Source organism: Procambarus clarkii, chromosome 10 (genome assembly GCF_040958095.1).
Source record: "Procambarus clarkii isolate CNS0578487 chromosome 10, FALCON_Pclarkii_2.0, whole genome shotgun sequence".
NCBI lineage: Eukaryota > Metazoa > Arthropoda > Malacostraca > Decapoda > Cambaridae > Procambarus > Procambarus clarkii.
Genome location: NC_091159.1, coordinates 24388792 through 24406816, shown reverse-complemented (window position 1 = coordinate 24406816; position 18025 = coordinate 24388792). Strand labels below are relative to the sequence as shown.

The 18025-nt window shown below is 41.8% G+C and overlaps 1 protein-coding gene across 1 annotated transcript in view; it reads left to right on the top strand.

Moving 5' to 3' along the window:
• Nucleotides 1-1542: 1542 nt before the first annotated feature.
• LOC123746467 (protein kintoun) overlaps nt 1543-18025 on the top strand; it is a 23986-nt gene continuing 7503 nt past the window's right edge. Inside the window, exon 1 of the mRNA XM_045727995.2 lies at nt 1543-3298. Coding sequence (XP_045583951.1) covers nt 1565-3298 — 1734 coding nt within the window. The 5' untranslated portion in view covers nt 1543-1564. The remainder of the gene's footprint in view (nt 3299-18025) is intronic.

The window sequence follows — 18025 nt, the reverse complement described above, 5'->3', positions numbered from 1 at the left end:
TTCGGATTCCTAGTCCTGAGGTTCCGGGTTCGATCCCCGGAAGAGGCAGAAATAAATGGGCATAGTTTCTTTCACCCTGATGCCCTGTTCACTTAGCAATAAATAGGTACCTGCTTGTTAGATAGCTGTAACGGGCAGCTTCCTGGGGATGTGTAACTAAAATGAGGCCTGGTCGAGGACCGGGCCTCGGGGACGCTAAGTCCCGAAATCATCTCAAGATAACCTCCATCGAGTTTGAATTACTGACCCCCCTCCCCCCTCCCATGGAGGCAACCATGGGGGGGGGAGCAGCTGGCTAACTCAACCACAACCACAACCAGCTGGCTAACTCCTGGGTATCTATACTTGCTGTTAGGTGAACAGGAACATTAGGTGATGCGACCAACTATGTCTGTCTTGCCCGGGATTCGAACCCGGAATTCTCGATTGTGAGGAAAACCTACTGTACTACCGCGGATACGGGACTGCCCTTCCCCCCCCCCCCCCGTCAAATGCTGATGATGTAAAATTTAACTTTTTAACACGTGGTATATTAAATGTTAAACACGTGGGATGTTAAACACGTGGGACAAAATCTTATTGAAGCTACCAAAAGCAGCTGTACCTTAAAATTACCACTGTTTTAGGTTCTTATGAATTCATATTTAATGAATAAAATAATAATATTAATTATTATTATTATTATTAATTAATCTACCGTGTTAAAAAATGAGACGCTTTTGATGAATGTATTTGCATTTTACAGAGTTTGAAATCAACAATTTAATACAAATAAAACGAGCAATTAATAATTTTATGTGTTATAACCGGTCGTAATATTATTTCAGAATATTATTTCAGGGAAGTACAGATCCTAAGGAAGTATTTAATGAATCCCAAACAAATTTTATTTTAGTTTACAAGGCTTCATATGAAAATTCGGATGGGACCATATTAATATCAAAAGTTAATACACCTCTCTGAACATTTAGAATAAATACGACTAACTCCTGGGTACCTACTTACTGCCAGGTGAACAGGCGCATTAGGTGATTGGAAATTCGCCCAACTATTTATGTCCCGCCCGGGATTCGAACCCAGAATCCCAGATTGTGAGTCCAGAACGAACCCAACTGTACTACCGCTATCTTTTTCACCTATAGTATATTATATCGAGCAGCTGCTTGAAGTTAGAAGAACGATTTTTTTATTGTATTGTTGTTGAAAATTGCGTAAAAGTTTACAACAAAGTTAAAAGGACGGGCTGAGTAAGGAGGATTTAAAGCCCCTGGTAACACGTCAACACTTGCCATAAGGTCAGGGAGAACGCTGATGATCTGCGTTTTCTAATACAAGTTACACCTAAATTATTGTAAAATGTGGAATAATGGTTGAAAATGAATTTTTTACGTATATCTGCTTAGCCTATTCAAAATTTTAGTATGTTTATTTACTGTATATGCAGCTACTGAAACGAATATTATCATACACAAATCAATAATTTCATATTCCATTTTCTATGAGCGCGTCAGGTGCTGGTGGTAGTCTTGGTAGTTTAAGCGACGAAACATTCATTCTATTCAATATGGCTTCGAAAGGCACGTATTCTTGTGGGGATGCGTTTTCTAAAGAAGATTTATCCTTCTTGGCGAGATCTTTGAAAGACGAAAAGTTCCGTGCGCTCTTCGCTGAGTACGCGAAAGAGGTTTGTGAACCAGAAAATCAGAAACAGTTTGAAAGAGAGCTGCAACAACTGGAAAAAGAGCGGGGCGTGGAGGCTGTTTTCGTTCACCCGAGTCCCGGTTTTGCGTTGGCAGTGGGAAGCCAGAGTGGCGGCCCCGCTTTTGTGAATGTATGTAGCAGTGACGTGGTGCAGAGGCCCAGTTACGTGAATGTTGACGACGGTGTCAAGACGGGTCAGAACTGGTCGTTGCCACACGCTTTGCCCAAACCTCGACGGGAGTTGCTGAAGCAGAGAGTGCGAGTGTCGGGGTCGAGCAGCCATTCTGAGGGTGAGGTTGGCAGCCGAGCCGAGGCTGGGGTTGGCAGTGTGGCCGAGGTTGGCAGGCAAGTGGTGGTGTATGATGTCGTCTTCCATCCAGAGGCTCTGCTGCTCTCCTCCATGAACCACCTTGTGAAACACGCTCTCATACAAACTGCCGTGGACAGCTTAAGCAAAACTTTTCAGTTGAAGATAGATCAGCCACAGGAGGTTGACAGTGTGAAGTATGTGGGAAAGCCAATGCGATCTATGATAAAGCGAGTAGTAGATATAAAACTGTTTGAAGCAAGTGAGAAAATGAGCTTCCAAAACGATGAGAGGACTAGTGGTGATATGAGAAATAAGATGGAAAATACAACTGAGGATAAAAGTACAAATTCTGTGATGGAAGTAGCTGAGCCAATAAAACCACAGTACAAGATCAAGCATGTAAGCAAAGTTGATTTCCAAGACTTCTCTGTGCAGTTGATACCTCAGTGCGGTCGTGCATGGCGCCCTCAGACCCTGGAGGTCGAGGTTGACCTTCCTGGAGTGATGCGTGCCTCTCAGGTCGATGCCAATGTATGGCCGCAGTCACTTTTACTTTCCACCAAGTCAAAACCTCAGTACAAACTTGAACTGCCACTTCCTTATCCAGTTGATGAGGATTCAAGTACTGCAAAGTTTGATGTATCAACCCAAAAGTTAACCCTTACTCTTAGTGTTATACCATCAAGAAAAAGAGATCAGGTCTCTGTTCATGATTATTCTCCTTCAGACTCTGGTATTGATTGTGATCCTGATTACCGGACTAACAGTGATGGGGACAATTCCTCTGAAGTGTCAGTGTCATCACAAGAAGATAGGTTAAAGGAAGTTGAAGCAGCTGAAGAGGAAGACAATGTGTTTGAATCTGCACCAAGTGAAAGGAGAGCAACTCTCATCCCCAGTTATTCTGTTAAACAGTCAAAAGAAAGATTGTATATTATCCTCAACTGTGGTAATGTTCTGCCAAGCAGTGTTACTACAAAGCAAGTTGGTGATCAAACTGTTTATGTGGACCTATCCAGCATTGGCGGTGGACATACCCTGCTGCACTATGGGCTCAAAGTTGTGAGTTCTCCAAATATCATAGCCAAATCTGGAGTGACTTGCAAACTTGGAGATGGCGCTGTGGAAATAAATATAAAAAAGGCTGTGCTGGGTCGCTGGGAGTCATGCCAGATTGGAAATGAGGAGCATCTTGCCTCGGTGGTTCCAACACCTGTCAGTGCTTTGAATACTGATGCGAAGTCTAGTCAAAAATCAATCGAGTCCATTGAAGAACCTCTAAATAAGGTAAGTTGCATTTTGTTATGGAGTTAAGGATGGGTTCAAAAAATAACATACCTATATTTTACTTTTACTAATTACTAATTTACTAATTGCTTTTTAAAATTGTGGATAATGGTAGACATATACCTAGCATTAATTCTTAAATTCATAGTTCAAATGTTCCATGTGTGTGTAATTACCTAAGTAATTACACACACATGTAATTGTGTAGTTACCTAAGTAATTACCTAAGTGTAGTTACAGGATGAGAGCTACGCTCGTGGTATCCTGTCTACCCAGCACTAAAATTGTGTCATTGCTCTGGGGTTATAATTTTTGAAGATACATTTTGGACAGCAAGTGTTTTGTAATTGAAATAAATACACATTTTTAACCATTGATTTTGTATTTGTTAGCAGATTTCATGGGTTTAGTTAAGTCTGAAAATCATATTTGAAGCCTGTGAAGTGACTTGTATTCCATTGGCATTTATCTCTTTCACGACATATTGCATAAAGTATTAGCACGCATTCAAATTTGTTAGTAGTTTGCAATGTCATAATTGTGACATGATTTATTGTTGTCATTGTATTGGAGATACAACTTAATGCAGTAGATTGTAAGTGACAAACTTTCCCAGATTCTAAAGCATTGTTAGCATTAGTGCATTTATCCTTACATGGATCTATTGAGTCTAACCTGAGCAAACTTTGCTGGTGGTAAATAGTATTCCTGGTTTGGTGCCTTCTTTTGATAATTACTGTACTTAAGCAAATATTGCATTTTATTATTAGTCATTCGCAAAAGTTTCCATTAGTATAAGGTACTAACAAATCTTAGTCTCATGCATAACTTGGTACTTACTTTCAAATCATCCAGTCAGCATAGCCATCTTTGGCAATGCAAATGTTAATTCAAGGATGATTTAATGTGAAGCTATTTGTTTTAAACTACTTCACAACTCCCCCTCTGCCTCTGTCTTATAACTCTTCTCTGTAAATGCCACCTTAAACCCAATAGCTTCTATACACCTCTCAACCATTGTACCAGCTATCTTTCTCTGCCTCACAATACCTCTCAAAATTTGTAAATATTTTATCATAAATTTCTTCATTTGCCCTTCCCAGCTTTTTTGTAGAGTTTTCAGTAACTGAAAAAACTATAGTTCATGCATTCCCTGTCGGTGTTGTTTCCAAGGCAAGGTCAGTAACTTTCTCAAGTTCAAGTACAGATCCTTAACACCAATTGTTTCAATTTTAAGCAAACATTGTCTATTCCTTTTGTTGCAGACTCCTTAGAACTTTGCTATTGTTTCTCCCTTTTTTCTCTTCCTTTAACTTTATTGTCCAGTGGGAATTAAATTAGCCTTCTCTCCAAAACTAATGTGGTTAACTAGAATTGTTGTCATTTAGTGAGCTCTAACTAGTATAGTACTGTACATTGTTTATACTACAATCACAATCCTTGAAATTGCTATAGCTGTCAGGTTTTATGTATAGTTTGATGCATTTTGGCTTACTGCTTTCTATTAGATTTATTTTTAGTTTGTCATGAGGCAATATCAGTTTGTTTTCTGGAACTGAACGAATGTGTCAAATTAAGATGATCCAATTGTAAATGGGGTTTAATTCATTTATGGGGTTTATACAGGTACCTATTAATATTGAAAATGCGCGGTGGTACATGCAGCATGACTGTTAACGTATGCATGTTTAAGAGTGTGGTGTGTCTGGTTTTAATACTAGCTAAATGGATAATTTTCAGTGTATTGTATTGAGTGATGCGAGAAAGAGAGAGGAGGGGGAGAGAGAGAGGCGAGGCGAGGCCCGGATGCTTGGTGTGGGTGTTAAGTGCTACCCAACCCGTCAACGCTTCCTGTTGTGAAATATCATTGCCAGAGTGTTTGTACTCGTATGTTCATTACAGAATCAACGCTATGGGTGAATCTAAATATTACTACTCACTGTAATTTTGTGTAATTTATATTAACCCCTTTCTCACTGTAAATTTGTGTAATATATATTTAGCCCATATATGGTATAATGTTATGTTTGGAGCCACTTGTATTCAGTATTATACAATGATTGTGCTTAAAGTTTTTCTTGTTATTCCCGCATCTTAGGAGGTCGGTGATGTTTCGATTATATTTGTAACATTTGGTCGTAGCCTAGGGTAAACCTAAGGAATTAAGGAGAGGAGACCGTGGTGGTGTCTGGCAAGCTCAAGTCTTCCTCTGGGCTACAGGCGTGTCATTGTTTTATGTCTCATTTCTTGCGATGTTCTTATTTTACGTATATCTATGATTTTGAATTGTGTACGAATTGTTGAAGATTGTTAGAGTTTAAGACGGGGGAATGTTGGGAGGGGGGTTGGGTATTTTGTGTAGGTATACAATGTGGGATTGATGGGTTGGTGGTGTGAAGTTTTCGTCGGCATGACGGTGTGGTCTTATTCAAGGCCAGAGAAAAGGTGAAAGTGTGGCTTTAAATGTTGCATGTATTGAGGAAGCATGTCTTCCAGGAGTTAGAGGGGTGTTCGAGGGGTGTTCATCCAGAATTCAGGGCGTAGTCTCGCAAGGAACCACATGGCAACATACCCTATATATAAATATAACCATTAATGCTTCTATTTTAGAAGAATATCACAAACACCATGATTGTGGTCAAAGCTCCCTGGAATATATTCCTAATCCTATGCATTTTATACAAGGTCCTTTAGACTTTAATGCTGCAACCGCTAGTAATAATTAGTAAATAATTAGATTGCAGGCGTCATCACAGGTGCACACTTGTCTGAATACTCAGCCTTAACACGCCAACCCGTTCTCGCACTTGCTTATAGTCAATATCTTGCTTATGAATAAGTGCATATGTGACTACTAATTTATTGTGAATATTTGAGTTTACCTTGAAAAGCTGAATGGAAAACCACAACCTAACCGAAATAGTGACTGTAAGCAATAAGTAAATATATGTGCTGTCTTGTGCGAGAGCAAGTTGAAGACGCACAAGCCATCGACCTCTCGTCACCAGTGAACGGAGGGAGGGAGAGAGGGAGATTATTGGTTGGTGGGGGGGGGGGGGGAAATGTAGCAAATAATGGTAGTGGGTTAGGTGGCTCTGAACATCGGCTAATTTTGTTTGATGATACTGCTTTTGTTGGGTCAATTTTTATTCTCCGTTGTTTTCTAATATGGGTTGGTGATTTGAATTTATTTTCGGCACCATTACAGAATTTTAATTCGTTTAATGTTACATGCATCTGTAACTTCAGCCTTGTAAATGCTGTATGCTAATATTTATATTTTTTATATTTCATCTGCTCTTATTAATATGTAATAATAATAAACAAGCTAAAATTTAATGTACTTTTAATTTGAAAGATGTTTTATGTTTAGAGGATTTCAAGTAGGTAAGTTACTCTGCAGTAATAATGATTCACGAGTAAGTTTTTAAGAACAAGATAAAACATATGCGCGCTCTCGTAGTTTTTGTAGTATATATAGAGGTGTGCCAGCGATGCGTATGTGTTACGATTGTTATTGTGATGTCTTGCCTCAGTTGATAGTCTAGTAATTGGCAGGGCAAGACCGCTCTGAGCTGCTGTCTATTGTCAGAATTATATTTTAGTCATAAGAGATTGTTTATTCATTTACACATGTCTGACATTTTACATTTATACTTGATAACACGTGTTGAAAAAGTAGATGGGGTGTATTACATTGAGTTCAGGTCTGCCAAGAAACCTACCATACTGGCCTACCTAACCTGCCTATATGGGCAGCGATTAAATGTTTTGCATCCATTAGCAGAGAGCTGTCAGTAACGGAAACCTTCCCCACTTAAAAAAAAATTATATGCCGTTTTAAAAGTCTTGCGAACTACCGGAACATACACGTGATGAATGACAGCTGTAGCGGGAGAGTCATGGATTATAGCCTACGTGTTGGTTTTGCTGAAGTATGGCATTAAGTCATTGAACCGAACGAGAATGTCCAGTGGCGGTTTCTTCTTTTATATACTGTAGATACCAAGTTTCACCATTGTAGCATATAGAGAACAACGAGTGCTTGCTTGCTTGTAAACTTTTTTTTATCTTTATTTAATAAAATACAGTATAAATCATATACTGTATACATAAATTTACAAGGCAATACTACATTATATATTCAATAGTACAATTCTTGTTTTGTAAACTACCCAGCGAAACACTGGGCGTTGTAAATTTTTGGTATTTGCGCAATATGACATTTTAAAAGGTAATGGAAGGAAGTAAATATTTTTAACGTTTTAAGTAGCTCTTAAGACACATTCGATACCATCAGTAGACTTATGCTAATAAATCATGTTACTGTAAAAACGGTGGAGTAGAGTTGCCTTTGTTACATGATTTTTATTTACAATATGCTATATCTATACTAATATTTGCAATTAGTTTGATATTGATGTTTTAGATGTTTGAAGGACACCGTTTCGTGCTTAGCTTCTAAAGTCAAAACAATTATAGGCTTTAAACATTAGGTGACGAAATATGAGACGTATATGGTGGTAAACGCTAGAATTGTATAACCCAAATTTGGTCAGATGTGGCTCTTTGGTGAATATAAGCTTCAGAGCAAAGCAAGCAATCAAAGTAAAGAATTAAATAAAAAAAATTTGTTTACCTCATTTTTAACGTAGTCCTATGTTCCAATGTCTTCTAGGATTAACAATGCTATCCTTTTTTTTTTTTTTACTAGTTTTGAGTTTTCAGATTGACATTACCCATTAATTATACTTCGGTTCAATTTGCATGAACATACTTGAGGGCCACCATCTCGAGTCGTCTCAACGGTGACAGGAAACCTGCGGCTTGTCAAAAGTCCCCTTCCCATTATTCCCGGGTGTTAGTATTCAACAATATTGAATATGTTGATTACCTGTCGGCTTTGCTGATGATAGCTTGATCTGTGAGGCTATTGTTGATCGTAGTCAGCAAACTGGTCTCAATATTAAAACGAAAATTTGAGCATAAGCTCATTCCATGAGCTATACAGCCAACAAAATATGGAAATGAGAAATTTTCTCTTGTCACGAATTACCATATTTAGTCCTTTAATTCTTCAATTGGAACTGCAGCGTATATTCTTGCAATGCTAGTCGGCACGCAATTGAATTCCTTCGTTAATTAAAATAACCTCTAATTCTCAAATTGCACTAGTCATGTGAATTACCCTGTGTACTTGGCATGTAGCTAATTTACCTAATCCTACAAATTCAAAATTTTACTTTGATAAATCTACGTGTAAATAGCGTTGTCCTTTAAATGCCTTCCTTCCCACAGATATTTTAATCTGCGTAGTTTATTATTAATGTTCGCAATGGTGGGGCTGGTCCTGTATATTCAGTAATCCACGCCTACTCGACCAGTAAATGATATTTGTGTACTTTGGAAATGTGTTCTCAGCGCTTGGGCTCAGCCCGCCGAACATTTGAAACGCTTCTGTGGCACTAGGCTGTCCGCCTGGCAACAGACTGATGTGCGTGGTGTTCCATGCATTGGCTCTGACCTACATATAGTGAAGGGGCAATGGCCTGCCAACACCGCCTCTACTCCCTCTACTGTTTACTTCTCTGCCACTCTCCCTCCCCCATCTACTGTCACTCCTACTCTGCCACTCTCCCCCCCCCTCCTGCTCCTACTCTGTCACTCTTCTCCCCCTCCCACTATTGTCACTCTTGCTTCTTCTCTGCACCCCTCCCCCACTATTGTCAGCGACAGTCTTGCTTCATGCAGGTCGGCGTTCAATCCCCGACCATCCAAGTGGTTGGGCACCATTCCTTCCCTCCGTCCCATCCCAAAACCTTATCCTAACCCCTTCGATGTGCTATATTATCGTAATGGCTTTGCGTTTTCCCCCTGAAAATTCCCTCCCCCTATATTCACTGCCACTCTCCCTTCTCCCCATATTAACTGCCTCCCCCCCCTTCTTCCCATATTAACTGCCTCCCCTCTTCCCTATTTGAATTTCAAAAATCAAAATTTAAGTTGTCTGAACTGGATTGTTGAAACACGAGCCATGGAGCAGGTAAATCCAGATAGATTTATGCAAGCCATTTGCTGGGAAATGCTTGGATTACGCCAATGGTTAACGCCATTTGACATAACGCATTATGAGGAAATTAAATGTTAAGCCTGGGGGCCGTCAGGTGAAATTGCATTCCCATTTTTGAACGTCTGCACTTTCCGGAATGGTGGGTGTTGGAATGGTGGTAGGTGAGCATGGCTTTATTGGTCAATGATGATGATACCTATACATATACAGAGGTATCAGTCACCGTTATATGATGCTGGTGGCTGTTCGGTAGATTTTGTATAACTGTTGTTGTATTGAACGTATTGTGGAGGTGCAGAGTTAGTGTGTGCTCAAAAATGGTTATAATGTAAATGAACAAATCCACAAGGGCCTTGATGAGGGTTCGAACCTACGCACGGGACGTTCTCAGATGCGCATTAGTCAACTGTACTAAGTTGACTAAGGTGTGGTTATATTGGGGAGAAGGTACGGGGAAGACATTATGTAAGCGCCCGCGAACCCCACAAGGCCCCCAGGTGCAGCATATTCTCTTATCCGGGGCAATGGGTCTCTTCCCCCCCCCCCTTCAAACTGCACCAGAGATGGCCAAACAAGGCGTAACGCTACAAAAAATCCAGCTGCTCTTATTCCCTGATCTTGATTACTGACGAAGATAATATAGCCAGTCAGTAAAAAGATCCTGTTTTAAGTTGCCTGGGTTTGTTTTCTTGCTAAGATGGAATACCTGGAGCATGCCTGGAGCATACCTGGAGCATATCTGGAGCATACCTGAAGCATGCCTGGAGCATACCTGGAGTGAGTTGTGGGGATTCTTCTGCTGCCTAAGCCCACGAGAAAATAAATTACAGCTGCTGGCTATTATATTTTTCCTCACTCTTTTTATTGATATATAGAAGAGTTGTTACAATCTTGTACAGCTACTAGTACGCGTAGCGTTTCGCTATTAGTTACTAGTTCCTAATGGTAGCAACAAAACAAATTCTCACATAAAACGTGGGAGTTGTCCGCACAAAGCGGATTATGTCACTTGGGTTACCTGCGTGATGGGGTTCTGGGAGTTCTTCTACTCCCCAAGCCCGGCCCGGGGCCAGACTTGACTTGTGAGAGTTTGGTCCACCAGACTGTTGCTTGGAGCGACCCGCAGGCCCACATACCCACCACAGCCCGGTTGTTCTGGATGACATCCTAACTGTTTATCCAAAATTTGCTTGTCCATTTTAAAGAATGAAGAACAATTTTTATTTATATTATTTCTAAGCTGCATCAGTTATAAACCCATCCCTGCCCTTGTGTGGCAGTGCACAATAGAAAGTGTTTTCACATATCCATACATTAAAACATTGATTGTTACCATGATATATATGTACTTCCGCCTACAGTTTAGACTTCTTGTCTTATGTATGACCCTCTGTCCTGCGTGACATTGAATACCAGCATTATCCTCACTTTAATAAAACTTAATCGAAATCCTCAGATTAGGCAAAATTGTAATTAATTTTGTCAATAAAGATGTTAATAATAATAACTTGGGTTGTGAGGGAGTGAGGCAGGACCCGTCCAGTCTCAAGGTTATGTAGACGTAAACATTAGTGGGAGGTGTGTGTGTGTGTGTGTGCTCAACACTGTACTTGTGGAGCTCTCTGGGCCGGGTCGGTGGACTGCATAGATGGCTTCTTGTCTCCCTGCTTGGCTCCTTCACTACGGAGGGAGGGGGGGGACAAGTTCTTTATTTGTGCTTGGTTAATAATAGTTTTAGGGGCTATAGTGGACAGTCACATTCGGAATATATATACTCCATGTATATACATTCAGGTATATACGGACTCCATTCAGGTCTGAATGGTCCAGGACGGACCGAAACGTCGTCGTCCTTTCACTTTCTTGTGTGTGGTCTGGTCAACATACTTCAGCCACGTTATTGTGACTCATCGCCTGTATATATATTCCCACGCCCGGCGGAGGTAGAAACAAATGGGCAGAGTTTCTTTCAACCTTATGCATTTGTTCAACTAGCATTAAATAGGAACCTGGGAGTTAGACTGCTGCGTCGGGCTGCATCCTGGGGATTGTGTGCGAAACATAAATATGTAGAAGATATGATAAAAGAGAACTAGGTCGAGTCAGTTCATTAGATACCCAATGGTTAGAAAGGCGGGATCCAAGAGCTAACGGCTCGATCCTGCAGGCACAAATAGTAAATACATACATACGTAGCGTTTCCCTTGAGCACCATTCTAGGTTGCCGAGGCTTTGCATGCCGGTTGTATGGGGTGCCGTAGCCTATCATGCTTTTTAGGCCGAGTGGTGTGACGTGGCCTAGTTAGCCAGTGAAGGTAGTACTGAACCCTAGCACTAGTACAGGTAATGGCCGCCTTCACCAGTAGTGGGTTTCGAGAGTTATTCTACTCACCGAGTCAGGCCTGGTGGCCATGTTTGTGTGGCAATACCCGTATGGTCAGGCAGGTTTTGCTTGCAGCTACCCGCATATCCATTCGAAGCCCTGTGTACCAACTCGGCCATCATATTAAGCAAATCGCAACACATGGTACTCTATTGTTATTGCAAGCCACAGTCAAGACTGTGTCCCGTCAACTGATGGCTTGGCGGATCACGCATATCCGGGCATGCTTCACTCACCTCTTCTGAGTGTTGAGCCGACACGAGGCAGCTAAAGCTGCGTGTGATGAGCCCGAAATTGAGTTAGAACTATGCATTCCAAATTGTTGTAAAAACGGCAATATTCCAGGAAATTGGGGAGGCCAGAAAAGCAGTCACTGACACTCAAAGGACAGGAAGCACTAGTATAAGGAGTTATATGTTTAGAACAGAGAACAATATATATGGACAGCTCAGAACGTCCACTAGTCCGTGAGACATTATAATTACAAGAATTAGGCTGGGATATCTATATCTATGGCAGGTGGCTGCAGGTGACGAGTCCCCCCCAATGGTGAACACTCCAACTGTAAACTATGTGAACAAGAGCTGGGACATACTCTCCAACACTGTACCTGTGATTGCCCTGTTCTGAATGATTTCAAACTAGATGGTATGAGGTACTCTGAGCTCTGTAACTACTTCATACACTCACGCATAAGATATTCTTGTGCTCTACCCAAAGTGTGCTAGTGCAGGTTAGATGAGTAGACTCGCATTTCATGTTCTCATTCCACGTACGATGAACCATCCTGCGAGACGGGGATACTAGATGAACTCATAGCTAGTCTTTGAGCTGTACTCTGTAATCCCTCATATTAAATAGGGTACCAGCATATTGCTATGTATACCAAGGCTTGTTAATAATAAAAGAAGGTCGACAAGGCCAGGATTTATCAAGTATCTACGCGTCCACCTACGAAACCTGTACATCTTTTCTCAATCATTGTGGCTTAATTTGCATTTATGAAGCAGTTAACTGCTACGAGGCTTTTTATAATAATCTTAACTTACGAACTTTCTAAACTAATAAATACAACCAAGTCGCCATGTACAGGTCTCGTAAGTGCACACGTAAATGCTTGATGAATCCTGGCCCGGGTTATGGATCACGAATAATCCAGAGGGTACAGGCTGGCTTGAGACGCATGCCATGGCATTCATGATGGCTATTACCAGCTGGTGGTGACTATGGTAAGGAGGGGGATGGTCTCCTCGCGATTCATGTCGGAGAATGTAGCGGTGGTGGCAAAAGTGGCAGGGTGGTGGTGGCAGGATGGGTGGTTAAGGGTGGTGGTGGCAGGATGGGTGGTTAAGGGTGGTGGCGGCAGGATGGGTGGTTAAGGGTGGTGGCGGCAGGATGGGTGGTTAAGGGTGGTGGTGGTGGCAGGATGGTAGGTTTTGGTAATTTTATAAGTGATTAGAAGTTGCTATCGTGAAATGGAGCTTATCAGTTAGACTGTGGTGACTAGCAGTGCGTACACTGACGGTGTCAGTTGTGGATATTGTACCCCTCTATGCAAGTCTTAAGATCTAGGAAAGGACAACCAAACTTAACGTGGACGTGCCTATAAGATACCACATGTATACACATCTTCATGCAAATATACAAGACCGTTGTGTGTGTGTGTAGTTTCATTCACAATTTTGGTGTGTATCATGTATCCGGTCGAGCGTCTGTTTACCTAACCAGGGCGTCTTGCTTGCATTACGGACTCCGATAACACCGTTGATAAGAGATAGGGTAAACATTGAAATTCCCGCTTATCTGCATTTTATTTCTATTGTGTATCATTATCAGGCAGTGGACCCCAACCACCCACTTGTAGGTTATTTTGTGTTTATCTTTTTATCACGTGAAGAGCAAGTTAGTACCTGTGGCAACACCGCACAGCACCGCCGCACGGGGCCGCACGTAGCACGTTGTGATTGAACTCCACCAATCTAGAATTAGTTTAAGAAGGTAGCGTTTTGTCCGCCATTTTCCCCACTCCCTGGACCGAGGGAGGCGGATCACAACCTTTGGGTTGTGATCCGATATTCTGATATTGATTGCATCCCGTCATCATCAACAAGGGTCAAATGTTTGTTAATCCAGCCACCAAACCCTACTGTTTATTAATGGAAAAAAAACGCTTTACACAGGACTCGACTGATGACGTTTGTACTATTCTCTAGCAGTGCTTCGTTCACGTCCTTTGCTGGAATTGCACCCCCTCTATATGCTTCATTCACGCATTGCCAAATCTCAATAATACCCAACAGAATCAAACTAACTAATGTAACTTAGGCATAAGTATTTAAAACATTTTAGTATGCAATGATATTAACATAAAATTGACTTTTTTTTTAACACGCAGTACGTTAAAATTGATGAATGCGTCTAGGGGTTTGACAGCCGCTTGAACAAACCTAGCCTGAGAGAAGTGAGGTTTATTTTTGGTAATGATGTCTTGTGACACGTTGTTGTTGGCCCCAGTGTGTGTATAGGTAAGGTAATTAAAAGAAGAAAGTGCTAAGTCAACATGACTATACAGCACTTGGAAGGGATACGAGGACGAGGAGCTGGGATAGGATTAAGGAAGGAACCGTGCCCAATCAATTGAACTATTGGGAATCGAACGCCGACCCCACAAGCAGCAAGACATCTGCTGTACCTGTACCGACGTGTCCGAGTGGTTGGACTCAGTCTGTGTACATCCAAATAAGTTATTGATATCTAAAAATTGGTTCACATATGTTTGTTAATTTTGCGAGCTAAAAAGTTGTTTATGGATTTTCTTTTGGGAGTTTGTAGCTTCTGTTCTTGGCTAGCCCGGGCCCAGGATTCATCTGTCCACTTACGAAACCTGTACATCTTTCAACAATTATGGTGGGTTTGCTCCATTTACTAAGCAGTTTACGAGCTACGAAACTTCACAATCCTTGTTTATTATAAAGAACCTGGTAACAATAGTAAGGAGCTCATAAACTGTTTAATAAATGTAAACACAGCTATTATAATTGTTGAAAGATGTACAGGTGTCGTAATGGGCGCGTAAATACTTGATGAATCCTGGGCCAAGAGATGTGCCCTACATGCGCGCGAGGTTTGTTATGGGGCAGGTTCTGCAGGGAAGTGTTTTTGGCAAAGGTGTTGGTGTGAGTCGCAGCAGGTGGTGGCTGCCATCCTTGTTGGCAGGTTGTGGTGGCTGCCATCCTTGTTGGCAGGTTGTGGTGGCTGCCATCCTTGTTGGCAGGTTGTGGTGGCTGCCATCCTTGTTGGCAGGTTGTGGTGGCTGCCATCCTTGTTGGCAGGTTGTGGTGGCTGCCATCCTTGTTGGCAGGTTGTGGTGGCTGCCATCCTTGTTGGCAGGTTGTGGTGGCTGCCATCCTTGTTGGCAGGTTGTGGTGGCTGCCATCCTTGTTGGCAGGTTGTGGTGGCTGCCATCCTTGTTGGCAGGTTGTGGTGGCTGCCATCCTTGTTGGCAGGTTGTGGTGGCTGCCATCCTTGTTGGCAGGTTGTGGTGGCTGCCATCCTTGTTGGCAGGTTGTGGTGGCTCTCGCTGGGTATGTTTACTGAGGGGAGTTGATGGACGACCCCCATCCTCAGGCAATGTTGTCCCAGGCTACGTCCGACCTCCTAAGATGCATTCGTCAATTTTGATATATTGCGTAACCGAAAACAGTATTTTCTCAAATATGTATAATTGTATATTATAATTTAGTTTATAATCCTAAGTTAGGTGGTTTTTTAATCGGTTGGTAATTTGTTGTATTTATAGTACGTGGGAGAACTAATTGTGAGTTGTGTAAAATGCGTTTGATTCATAGAGAGGAGGTGGTGGTATTAACGAGCATTTGGCCAGCGTGTGTGAGGACGGATTTGGCCCATGTTTATGAGGACGGACCGTGGTGTAGGTCGTGCAGCTGGTTGAGGAGGCCAGAGCAGGGCCAGACATGCAGGATGGTGGTGGGGGCAGACACAGCTGGGAGTGGGAGGGGGTGAGGAAGGCAGAGCTCAGTCACAGGACTCGTGTTTACTTAGCTAAGAGATGATGGTTGTGACCTTGGCTGTGGTGGGGGCGGCAGGAGAGTTAAACCATTCCTTAAGGCTAAGTACTCGAAGCCAACCTAACTCGACTTCAAATCTATCATACCACAGGTTTGTTTGAGAGATTCTGCTGTTTGTGAGTAGCAATACAAAGTTTTGTAATAAACTATATCTCCACAGCATACATTTAAAGATATACAATTTGGCTTGATTGTTTTGGAGATTTTGCTAACCAAGTCAAGCTTGGCCTCGAGTCTGGCTTGGGGAGTCGATCTACTCCCAGAACCCCATCAAGCAGGTATCATTGTATTGCCATTGTCAAGGAAACGTGTATCGTTCTCTGAACAAAGTTCAAGATAGTTGCCATGACACGTTTAAGCGGTTGCTAAAGGAGTCCAGGACACTTCTTGAATTCATGAGAAAAACCAACTGTCACGCTTTTGGGTGATAATTGAAAAAAATATCTTGGTAAGGAGAAATGACTACTAACGCTGGCTACCTGGGTATCGTGGATGGGTTAAGAATAGCTCTGTCCTTTCACCCTCGCAACGAGGAATTATACTACCATGACGCTGCTGGTCCCCAGGATCTGAGTAACACGTCCTCATAATAGCACCTCGCAATCTGACGTACACTGCACCTAAGGCACCTGACCTAACTAATTGTAGCGGCTCGCGAAATTGACATAATGTCCCGTTTTCTATTCGTGAGTCCTCTTGTAGGTCAGGGTAAATCACTTTAATAATACAAAAGTTTCTTGATGTTGAGAACGCTTGCGAGAACGGGCTGTCCCCTCACGGTTCCCCACAGACGGTAGGATCCCCAGGAGGAGCAACCACACAAGTCTTTCCCATCTCAAGGGCCTGTCCGGAAGATTGAACTCCGGATGAGCCGTACAGAGGTGAGACGGTATTCTTTTTAGTGTAAGAGCCGTTGGAAAATATTGAGAATTATACGAGGCGGCGAGAGAGATCAGTTTGGATAGCGCGAGCGGTAGAACAAGCCTCTGGGCATGTCATTCTGGCGATAGTGGAAGCTCACCACATCTTTATTGCTCTCCTTTTTGTTTTGTCCAAGGACACCTGCGTGACGTTATTTTTAGGTCCACTCTTGCCAGCTCTCTTCAGACCTAACTCTCCTCTCCTCTTGCCCCCCCCCCCCCCCGTTTCGCTTCTTGCAACCCCCCCCCCTCCTCTTCAACTCCCCTTCTGGCCCTCTTCCTCAACTCCCCTTCTGGCCCTCTTCCTCCCCCCTCCTAGCCCTCTTCCTGCCCCTCTTTCTGCTCCCTCCTCTTCGGCTCCCCATTCTCTTCCGTCTTGTGACCGGTAGCGCAAAAAAATATTAATGAGGGCACAAAAGTTATATCGGACCTCAACGAATATTATTACATTAACAATTACCTGTATCCTGCACACCGTTTATGTCAACTAGTTAAATAAATGTTAACTATAATAACTATGTATTTACAGTTAAACGTTATACGTTAATGGCTAGTTTTTTTTCATTAGTACGTAACTGATTTATCTTTGAGGTATTACGGGATCATAGGAAAACTGCTGTTTATTATTATTATTATTATTATTATTATTATTATTATTTATTATTATTATTAGCCTACTACTAGTCTTCACACTGCTTGTTCCTTTATCTTATGTCATTTATCTACATGAAGCGAAGCATGGATACAGTGCAAGGCTTTCAGACATTTTAATAAGCTGGTTTGTCATTTCATGCTGAGTGTGTTTAGATTTATCTCTAAATAAATCCATTTTGTCATAGTCTAAGGTGTAATGTTCTAGTGTGTGTCGCAGTCTTTGTCCACACACTTTTACACTTTACTTCATCTAGATCCCTATACAAGCCCAACTGCCAGATACTTGTAGCTAAGTGGTATTCGAGTTGTGACAATGTTAGTCTGCTGATCTTGTTACTTGCTTCCCCATACAGGTGTTTTGTTTGACATACTTCACTGTGTTGAACAATGGACCTGCTAGTTCCTATTTGCACTATTCTGCTTTCTTTAAATTCATCTTTGAGTATTCTCAGTATCCTGTATACTTTTTATTATAGGTTTTATGCATGGTTTAACTAATAGCTTTACTATACAACTAGTGTAGCTTAATTTTTCATTAGTGAAAAGTGTATATTGGAATAGCTTACTTTGCCTGCTAGTCTTTTACCGTATCTAACCAAAACTTGGTTATGC